Source organism: Physeter macrocephalus, chromosome 18 (genome assembly GCF_002837175.3).
Source record: "Physeter macrocephalus isolate SW-GA chromosome 18, ASM283717v5, whole genome shotgun sequence".
NCBI classification, from domain to species: Eukaryota; Metazoa; Chordata; class Mammalia; order Artiodactyla; family Physeteridae; genus Physeter; species Physeter macrocephalus.
The window spans coordinates 55,993,841-56,004,820 of record NC_041231.1 but is presented as its reverse complement, the minus strand read 5'-3'; the positions used below and the strand labels follow the sequence as shown (position 1 = coordinate 56,004,820).

The 10,980-nt window shown below is 40.1% G+C and overlaps 1 protein-coding gene across 1 annotated transcript in view; it reads right to left on the bottom strand.

Annotated features, from left to right (window-relative positions):
* The window catches only part of DYNC1LI1 (dynein cytoplasmic 1 light intermediate chain 1), a 52,130-nt gene that overhangs the window by 19,909 nt on the left and 21,241 nt on the right, over window positions 1-10,980 (bottom strand). The window contains exons 3-4 of the mRNA XM_007125247.3: window positions 3,023-3,139; window positions 2,054-2,284 (exon numbers count right to left, since the gene is read on the bottom strand). Coding sequence (XP_007125309.1) covers window positions 2,054-2,284; window positions 3,023-3,139 — 348 coding nt within the window. The remainder of the gene's footprint in view (window positions 1-2,053; window positions 2,285-3,022; window positions 3,140-10,980) is intronic.

Sequence of the window (10,980 nt, the reverse complement as noted above, 5' to 3'; positions counted from 1 at the left end):
AAAACAAATATTGTATATTAACGCATGTATGTGGAACCTAGAAAAATGGTACAGATGAACTGGTTTGCAGGGCAGAAGTTGAGACACAGATGTAGAGGACAAACGTATGGACACCAAGGGGGGAGAACCGTGGTGGGGTGGGGATGGTGGTGTGCTGAATTGGGCGATTGGTACTGACATGTATACACTAACGTGTATAAAATTGATGACTAATAAGAACCTGCAGTATAAAAAAACAAAAACAAACAAAAAAAACAACTAATACTAAACTTTCTTTGGGTTATTTGTATGGAAATATGTTCTAAAACTCTTATAGGTTCTGGTATAATGTTATAAGTCATAATTCTAGTTATTACCTTAAAATGTATATCTCAGAAATAACTAAATTTCCTTGTCAAGTGCATTATTATGAACTTTCATCAAATCTTTAACCGTGGTCATTTTTAAGTCTTTTGTCATTTACAGAGAGTTCCGGGTGTACTCTGATGCTTTCGCAAAAATGTTCCTATAAAAGGGTTTCATCTTCAAGGAATTCATGGAAAAGACTCTGACAAGGACAGGTTTCTGGTAACTGACTATACTGCTGAACTGAATGAATAAGCATTTTCAGAACTCTAATGGAAAACTGATGAATTCATAAAAGTGCTAACTAAAGATCAAGATGAAAAAGATTAATTACATGGGACTGAGTGAACTGATGAGGATTATAATTTTTGTGATTTTCTGTTTGAATAAAAAAAAAAAAGTTAATGTGAATATACCAAGAGTGTTAACAATGTATACTTTGATTTAGTAATTACTCTTCAAGGAATTCTTAAGGGACCAGTGACAGATACACACACAGGGATTTCTATACAACTGATTTTCATGTTTAAAGGCAAAACAACAAATTTGGAAACAAATTATCCACAGCACAGGATTAAAACAGTATATGTGGGAATATTATACAGAGCCACAAAGGAGGAAAACTGTCCTAAACTTACATGGGGACAGGAAGAGGGAATCTTGAACAGTTGAGCATGATTCCACCAGGATCAGAGTGGCACGCGTATACCTTTAGCAGCTCTGGAAGCTATTACCCTTCAAATCAGAGGCTGAAATCTAATTGGTCCTCAAGTTTTAGCATGCACCAGAAGTTTCTGATTCAGCAGTCTGGGAAAGGGCCTGAGAGTGTGTATTTCTGACAAGCTCTCAACTGTACGGATACTGATGCTGCTGGTCTTAGGACCACACACTGAAAACCACTGACTGCTATAGCATAAACTTAGAGAGGGGGAAAAAAAGCCCCAGAGGTAATGGCCAACAAGGAAAAAAAGGTATAGATTAAAAGCAGTTAGACATCCTTTTCAATAATTTAGGACATACATTCTCTTAAGTTTTTACTGTTTCCATGCATATAAATTCCAGTAAGCTGTCAAATTTCCCCTAAAAGTTATCAGCTAACAACAGCAAAGAACAGCATACCATCTGTATGTTTTCTTAAGCAAAGTGCAACACTGACATATGAAGAGCTCTCAGTGAAATTAAGAACTGTGACAAGTGGCTTACAACTTGTTAGAAATGACCCGTATCATTTTCATAATTTCCATGAAAATTTCCAACTTACATGGGCACATACAAAATATATTATGTACTTTATAAATCATAAAACCAGCTTAACATCTTTATATTTATGTTACTCAACATCTTTATGGACATACTTCATTTTGACAAGGTTAGTAAAGATTGTTCTACTTATCAAGAAACGAGACTACTGAAAATGAGCAGCTGAAGAAAGATTCAAATTTTTTTATCCTGAAAACCTGCTTTCCAAAATGAGCACATACGGCCTTTTGGCAAAGAAAAGGCGCCTCTACTAAAGAGTCTGCCATTATGTATATGTTTCCAATGTAAAACTATATTAAAACAGCACATCATTCAAAGTGAATTTCAAAAGCAGTACTCTCATTGAGTTTCCTTCATTAAACCTTATTCAAGGTCAAAAGTTCCTAACAATTCTGATAGTCAGCTAGGACATTTTGTCTTTGAAATCTATATCTTCTAGACTACTCACACTTTTGTTCCATTTCTTTCATTTCTTCAGGAGGAATTTTCAATTTGTCAATATGTTCTCTAACAACACTTGCCCATTTCTGTAAAGAATCCAAAGCAGTCCAAGGCTTTGACATATCAACAACCAACGTAACTAGAGTGTCCTTCAGAGAAACGGCATCCAGTGAAAATTTAAGGAGGCCTTTGTGATACGGGTCTCCATCCAAGATCCATACATTACATCTTGTTTGATCTACGACAGACAAAAGAAAGTTACCAAGGCAACAGGATAAAGTCATTTCATCATCCAACTAACAATACTACTTGGTATTTTAAGGCATCTCCACAGGAGATGTCTCCTTTGGCCAAGGTTCACCTACTTGGGTTACATCTACCAATTCAGTAAAGTCCTAATGAATACTCAAGAAAATGATTTAACTGCCAACACAGAAAATCAGCATCCTCTACTTCATATTTCTCAATCCCAAACCACAGACTGAATAACATGTTTCTATTCTTACCATCAGCAGATAGAGCCATGCATATTCAAGATATTATATACGAAAATGAGAAGGCAAGTGATCTATAGAAGAAAAAAATGGCTGATCAGATGAGAAGAGCTGGGGAGTAAATGACACTTTCATGTCAAAAAATGAGACGATGGTAAAAAGAGGGCAAAACAATCATAGGATACTATTATTTCACTATCAGAGGGAAAATGAACTGAAAAATTGAGATTCTTCAAGTTTAGCAAGAAAGCTAAAGTCTGCACACCAATACCTTAAGACGTTTAAAAATACCACTATATGAATCCCAATCTCAAACCAATAAAAGTATGCCCTAACATAACTATTTACTGACTGGCATGACACAGTAGGTCTCCTAGTAAAAAATGACACACTAAGAAAAGTCAAAGACTACTATTAATATGGACAGCAGTGCAACTTGGAAAGACTTCAGTAAACCTACATTACAAATAAACAACACTCACCATCCCTGTCTTCATCATGAACATTTAAGTACAAATATTCCAATCCTCTTCCTTTCTTGTACTCCTCTATTCCCTGAATTTTTCTTATTAAGCTTGTTTTTCCAGCTCCATCTTCACCTGTAAAAAAAGGACAAATCTTTAAAATTATAATATGGATTATTTAAGTATGCTTTCTAGTGTGCGAAGAGAAAACCCAACTGGAACTAGCTTCAACCAAAAGGGTAATTTGATGGAAAATAACTTGGTAATTATACAGGTGAAGATGCAGACTTCACCTCCAGGATTCTCTCTCTTGGTATCTCTGCTCCTCTTGTTAAGTCTCATTTTATCCTATTACAAATGGCTTCCTCCATGGGTATTTTTCAGGAGGCTCAACTCTTATGCCATCCTCATTTAATCTACAAGGAACAAAAGACTCTCTGTCAGTTTTCAGTCTGAAGACTCTCAGGTAAAGACTCTTAGTTGGCCCAGCTGGGGTTATGTGCATACCCAAGGGACACTCATGGAGGAAGGATAATACATAAAAACTGACCTGGGCAGGGAACTGTGACTGTAGCCTCACCAAAACCATGAAGCCATAAGAAGTATGCACAAAGGAGAGGAGTGAGGATTGGGGATAGTGAGTTGGACAAAAACAAGGGCAGAGAGTATGCAGAATAGACAAAAATAAAATGTAGACTTAAAAAATATTAATAGCAAGAAATCATGTGATTTAAACTTGGCACAAATTTTAAAAGTTTAAAACTAGGCTAGCAAGTCAACGTTTTGGTGAGTTTTTTTAATATTGTGAATTTATTTAAATACTACATGCTACTATTTCATGGACTTATTTTGTTATTGGCAATATTGTGTTATTAATAAAGGTGAGTTTCTTGGATCTAAGGACTTATTTCTGGAGACTCATAAGTTCTCTGAGAATTTAAAAGTTAGTTTCATTTTCATGTTAAGCACTTAAATTCTGTATGTCCTGGATCTTCTGAATAACTATCTTTATATCTAAATGCTGTCAGAAAATTGCAGTACCCACCTCTGCATTGGTGTTTATCATCCTTCTGGTACCAAGCTGAGGCCAAGTGATGCACACAGAACAGAGAAGAGAGTGGCCACATAGGTATGCCAAACTCAAAAGAAAGTGTCCCAGAGCAGTCAGTGCTATTTTCAACTGTACTGGTCAGAATGGTTCTGAACCATTTCCAACATTTCACAGCAATAAGTATAGACTTAACTAGGCAATAAAGAACTTGCCATTAAATGAGTATTTACTTTTCAGTACTATTTTTGCAGTGAACCATTACAATGGTCCATCAAAATACAGACTGGGTTGAAAACAGGAATATCTAAGATAATGACATGAGTTCCATTATGATCATGCTTAAAATGGACATCATAAGGTTAACCAGTGAAAAATAAAATACACACTTTTAAAAAAAATTCATTTCATTTATTTTGGCTGCGTTGGGTCTTCGTTGCTGCGCACGGGCTTTCTCTAGTTGCAGCGAGTGGGGGCTACCCTTCGTTGCGGTGCGCGGGCTTCTCACCGTGGTGGCTTCTCTTGTTGCGGAGCACAGGCTCTGGCATGTGGGCTTCAGAAGTTGTGGCATGCAGGCTCAGTAGTTGTGGCTCGTGGGCTCAGTAGTTGTGGCGCATGGGCTTAGCTGCTCCACAGCATGTGGGATCTTCCTGGACCAGGGCTTGAACCCATGTCCCCTGCATTGGCAGGCGGATTCTTAACCACTGCGCCACCAGGGAAGCCCCCCATAAATACTTCTGTCTACTAGTAAACTCATTTAATTTCAGCAAAACATCATTTGTTATTTATTTATTTATTTTTGGGGGGCTGCATTGGGTCTTCATTGCAGTGTGCAGGCTTCTCATTGCGGTGGCTTCTCTTGTTGTGGAACACGGACTCTAGGCACGCGGGCTTCAGTAGTTATGGCTCACAGGCTCTAGAGCGCAGGCTCAGTAGTTGTGGCGCACAGGCTTAGCTGCTCCACGGCAGGTGGGATCTTCCAGGACCAGGGCTCGAATCTGTGTCCCCTGCATTGGCAGGCGGATTCTCAACCACTGCGTCACCAGGGAAGTCCCATTTGTTATACTGATTACTAATCTGAATTTTATCAGTTCCATAGTTTTTATGGCATTTAATTTATAATTTGTTTTTATAGTTCAAGAACTATAAAAAAATTAAAAGAATTTATATCTAGTCACCTCAGTAGGCATGAGCATTAGACATAATAAAAATAATCTAAATCACTGTGTGAGACCTATGAAAACTTTCTTTTAAAGAGTGTTTAAACAGGAAAGAACAGAGGGATTTTTTTCTTTTTTTTTTTTGGCTGTGTTGGGTCTTTGTTGCTGCATGCGGGCTTTCTCTAGTTGCGGTGAGCGGGGGCTACTCTTCATTGCGGTGCGCAGGCTTCTCATTGCAGTGCTTCTCTTGTTGCAGGGCATGGGCTCTAGGCACGCAGGCTTCAGTAGTTGTGGCTCGAGGGCTCCAGAGTGCAGGCTCAGTAGTTGTGGCGCACGGGCTTAGTTGCTCCGTGACCTGTGAGATCTTCCCAGACCAGTGATCGAACCCGTGTCCCCGGCATTGGCAGGCGGATTCTTAACCACTGTACCACCAGGGAAGCCCAGAGCAGAGGATTTTTAAGACAGTGAAACTATACTGTATGGTACTATAATGGTAAATACAAGTCATTAGACATTTGTCAAAACCCATCTGATGTACACCAAAAACAGATCCTTGTGTAAACTATGGACTTTGGGGGATAAGGCTGTGTCAATGTTGGTACACTGACTGTAAAAAATGTACACCGTGTGGGATGTCAATAGTGGGAGAGGCTGTGCATATATGGGGACAGGTGGTATTTGGAAACTCTCTATACTTCCCACTCGATTTTGCTGTGAACATAAAACCACTCTAAAAAAATTAAGTTTACTAACTTAAAAAAAAAAAAAAAAAAGAGTCTGAGTCTGTTCTATAACTTGAAAGCATCAAGATTTCTCTTATGACAGGCTACTTTCCTGAAAGGAGTCTTCTAAGTTAAAATGACACCAATTGAAAACTTATTACCCCACAGAAACAGTGTTATGTATTATAAGCAAACACTTAGTTCCCAGACTTATCATAGAAGCTTAAATCAACAATACAATGTTCACTAAGAATTTTCAAAGTATAATATATAGAGATCCATAAAAATACGTAGTAATTAGACAAAACTTCACTTAATATGAGTCAGCATTTATCTTATCTCTTTAATTCCCACTTTAGATGTTAAAAAGTGAAAAAGTATCTTTATTTTTTATTTTATTTTTTTAAATTTATTTATTTATTTATTTTTGGCTGCGTTGGGTCTTCGTTGCTGCACGTGGGCTTTCTCTAGTTGTGGCCAGCAGGGGCTGCTCTTCGTTGTGGTGCGTAGGTCTCTCATTGCGGTGGCTTCTCGTTGTGGAGCACGGGCTCTAGGCACGCGGGCTTCAGTAGCTGTGGTGCACAGGCTTAGTTGCTCCGCAGCACATGGGATCTTCCCGGACCAGGGATCGAACCCATGTCCCCTGCATTGGCAGGCAGATTCTTAACCACTGCGCCACCAGGGAAGTCCCAACGTGTCTTTAAAAGGTCAAAAATTTGAGTCTGTTTCAACTTTTTAATATTTCAAATACATATTTTATATACAAAAGTTTCTGAAAAATATATATACTCGTCGATAATCTTAAGCATAAGCAAAAAGAATAAAACCATAATAATAGCCGTTAAAAATAATCATCGATAATTTGGTTATCTCTGATGGTAAGATTATGAGTGATTCCTTAAGTAATAAGTTCGTGTCTTCCTTTTAGTTTATCTAATTCTAACTTTAAAGGTTTAAGTCAATAGGCTCAGAATAGATTTTGAGCCCAAATTCATGGTATCAAAAATATTGTCAATCGTAGCTGCACACACTCACCACTCTAAGTTCTTGCAGCCATCAGCACAGTGTGGCTGCTGCCTTTTTCTAAAGTCTGACTGCAAGTGGAAGGGGCCACCCCCACTTATCATGAGACCACAGTTTATTCCTCCCCAGTGAATGCTGACCATCATTCATTTCACTGGACTAATGGTTCTCAAAAATGCATCAGGATAACCTCGGGGGCTTGTTAAAACACACTGCTGGGCCTCACCTCCTGGCTTTCTGAGTCAGTAAGTCTGAGGTGGGGCCCATGCATCTGCATTTCTAACAAGTTTCCGGTGTTGCTGATGCAGCTGGTCCAAGGACCACACTTTGAGAACTTAGACATTTAGACGTCACTTAGAGGTTTACTACACTAAGCCAAGCACTAGGAATACAAAGACCCACAGGTCAAAGTTGCTGTCCTAGGAACTCATAAATTGGAGAGGGAAAACAAACAGAAGACAACTTCAAGATACTGTCATTAGGACTGCACTAGAGATGTGCAACAAGCAGGAAAACAGACCAAAGGGAAGATCCTGGATTTGCCTGGAAGTCAAAAAGGGCTTTGCACAGAAACTAACACTTCAGCCAGATCTTGTACTGTTAATGAACCATAGAGAGTTAGTCATTCCAGGAAGTAGGAAAGCATATACAGAGGCCTGGAGGAAAGTGTCCTTCTAGAAGGGACAAATAATTTGAATGCATGAAATTTAGAATGTAAGGGGGAAAAGGAACCAGAAAGTGAGAATAAAAAGGGAATGCCAATCACGAAGGGCATCCTATGCCAGGCTGAGATGGTTAGGCTTTATCCTGAAGAGTCACTGGCAGTATTTAGGTATTTTAGAAAGATTGCTATCACAGAGGTGTGGAAGAGTGACTGACAAGGGTAGCTTTGGGAGTAAGTAGACTAGATAATAGACAATTACTGGAGTCCTAGCAAGAAATGAGGTAGGCCTGAACTAAAGTATTAGTGGTGTGGTGGGACAGCTGGACTCAAAGGCTGATTTGGCTGGGAGCTGGCAGAGAGGTTAAGGGAAACACAGAGGGCAGAGAAGACCCTCCCTTGCCACAGCTACAGTCACACCACCCCTCCTGTTCTACCACTTACCTTTAGGTGGTTGGTCCTAAGTCTTCCTTGCAAGCTTCCACCCACCCCCCCAACATTTGTGTCTCCCAGGGTTCCTTCTTCAGACCTCTATTCTTCTCGCTCTACATATAATTCTAGGGGAATCTCCACACAAGACTTCAAAACCACCTATAATCTGGTGACTCAGACTTCCTTCCAGCCTCAGTCTCTCCTGAACTACTTACTGGTCATCATTATTTGGATGTCCCATAAATAACTCACATTTCAATATGCACAGAAGTATTAATATCATTATCTTGCATTTTCCCCCCAAACATTCACTTACATAATTATTAAGAAAAGAGTCCCACATCAAGGACCTTATCCACTGTTCCCTCTATTTAGAACATACTCTTCTATGTGTTACCTAAGCTTCTTCGTAACTTCCCTCAAATATCACTTCCTCAGGTAGGCTGTTGTCCCTAAACACCTCATTTAAAATCACAACCTCAATCAATCAATCAATCAATAAAATCACAACCTCCCAACACCCCTACTGCTTCTTGTTTTTTCTCCATTGAACTTACTAACATAATACGCTTTTTCTTTTTTTTGCTTAGTCACTCCCTACCCCCAAAAACTCCAGAGCAACAGGCATTTTTGTGTTTTGATAACTGCTGCATCTCCAGTGCCTATTAACTCTTCATAGTGAAAAGTATATTCCTAATCCTCCTACACAGCAGCCACTGATAGACTGTCTCAAACAACAAAAAAAATATGCCAAGATATTAACACAAGTTTCACAAATCCCTGAATGAACGAATACAAATTCTGTCCCCTTACCCACTTAGGGAGGGTTTTTTTTTTTGGCCGTGCACGGGATCTTAGTTCCCCGATCGGGGTCAAACCCATGCCCCCTGCAGTGGAAGAATGGAGTCTTTTATTACTTTTTTTTTTTTTTTTTTTGCGGTACGCGGGCCTCTCACTGTTGTGGCCTCTCCCTTGCGGAGCACAGGCTCTGGACGCGCAGGCTCAGCGTCCATGGCTCACGGGCCCAGCTGCTCCGCGGAATGTGGGATCTTCCCGGACCGGGGCACGAACCCGTGTCCCCTGCATCGGCAGGCGGACGCTCAACCACTGCGCCACCAGGGAAGCCCAGTCTTTTTTTTAATAATAAATTTATTTATTTTATTTATTTATTTTTGGCTGCGTTGGTCCTTTGTTGCTGCACGTGGGCTTTCTCTAGTTGCGGCGAGCGGGGGCCACTCTTCGTTGCAGCACACGGGCTTCTCATTGCAGTGGCTTCTCTTGCTGTGGAGCATGGGCTCTAGGTGCACAGGCTGTAGTTGCAGCATGTGGGCTCAGTAGTTGTGGCTTGTGGGCTCTAGAGTGCAGGCTCAGCAGTTGTGGCATACGGGTTTAGCTGCTCCGCGGCATGTGGGATCTTTCCAGACCAGGGCTCGAACCTGTGTCCCCTGCACTGGCAGGCGGGTTCTTAACCACTGTGCCACCAGGGAAGTCCCAGCACGGAGTCTTAAGCACTGAACTGCTAGGGAAGTCCCGGGAGGGTTTTTAAACTTTAGTGTGCATTAATGCAAAAGCCTCAGAAGTCAGGACAGAAAAGGGATGAAATTTCAAGTCCATCAATGTGCTTCTATATAAGAAAAATTAAAGGACTGTAATTTACCTCCCTTCGCCCACAGCCTAGTCAAACAGAACCATCAGTGGCTTCTGCTTCCATCTCTATGGAAGCAGCAGTAGCAGCAAACACACAGTGCCTACCGTATGCATTTAACCAGCAGTAATTCCAACACAACGACAACTCTAGCGGAATGATGATTACCTCCCATTTGAGGATACCGGGGGCTCAGAATTGTTAAAGTATCTTATCCAAAGTTTCAAACAGGTAGGAAATAACAAGGCCAGGATCTGAATTCATATGAATTGAACTCCAAAGCACCCTCTTTCCAATATACAACACATAAACAATAATTAAATCTTTAGAAGACTATTAAACATATTGCTTATTATTTTTGTATTATGACAAAAGAATAAGACATTCCTGCTTCCAGGAGTCATTTATTTTCAGAAGAAACAGAAAAATGATTTAATGCATTCCTCTCTGTGGGCAGCATCTGGGTGATGGATGGTTATGTTCCCATTCTCCTGATTCTGCCTCTAAGGATTGGGAATGAAGTTTGTTTTACTATACTAGTAACTTCTTCTCTCCTGGAATTTTAAACCTTGGGGACCCATTTTAAGAAAAATTTTACAACATTAAATTTGGAAAAAAAAGAGTACACTGTCAAATAAATGGAATATGGTAAATATGGTAGTTAGAGATTTTTATACGGTAAATATGGTAGTTAGAGATTTCTTCCTCCCATTCTGTGACTTGAAATTTCTCATTTCTGGTAACAAATTACAAGTGTTCACAATGAGAATAAAGAACAGTTCATAAACACACAAGGGTTATAAGGAACTCTAACGACATCCTCTCTACTTAGAGATGAGGAAACTGAGGCCAGGCCACAGTCAACAAAGACTGTGGGAACATGGTGACAGTAATCCAAACCTCCCAAGAGAATCCAAGTCAACCTTTTCAAGAGTGCAACTCCCCTTTGTCCTCAGAAGAAAATATAATGAGGGAAGAAAAAACAGAAGAATATCTTATTCTCAAGAATATTCTAAACCTAACTAACAGAGAAGATTCTCAAGATGTTTGAAGACGCACTTTGCTTGCCGAAAAAAAATCTTTCCGGGAACAAAATTTCTCCCCTCTTCAACTTTAATGACATTTGGAAGTTATAGTTGGTTGAAAATTAAACATTCATATTCTACACATTTTAAAATAAGTCTTGGGCTTCCCTGGTGGCGCAGTGGTTGCGCGTCCGCCTGCCGATGCAGGGGAACCGGGTTCGCGCCCCGGTCTGGGAGGATCCCACATGCCGCGGAGCGGC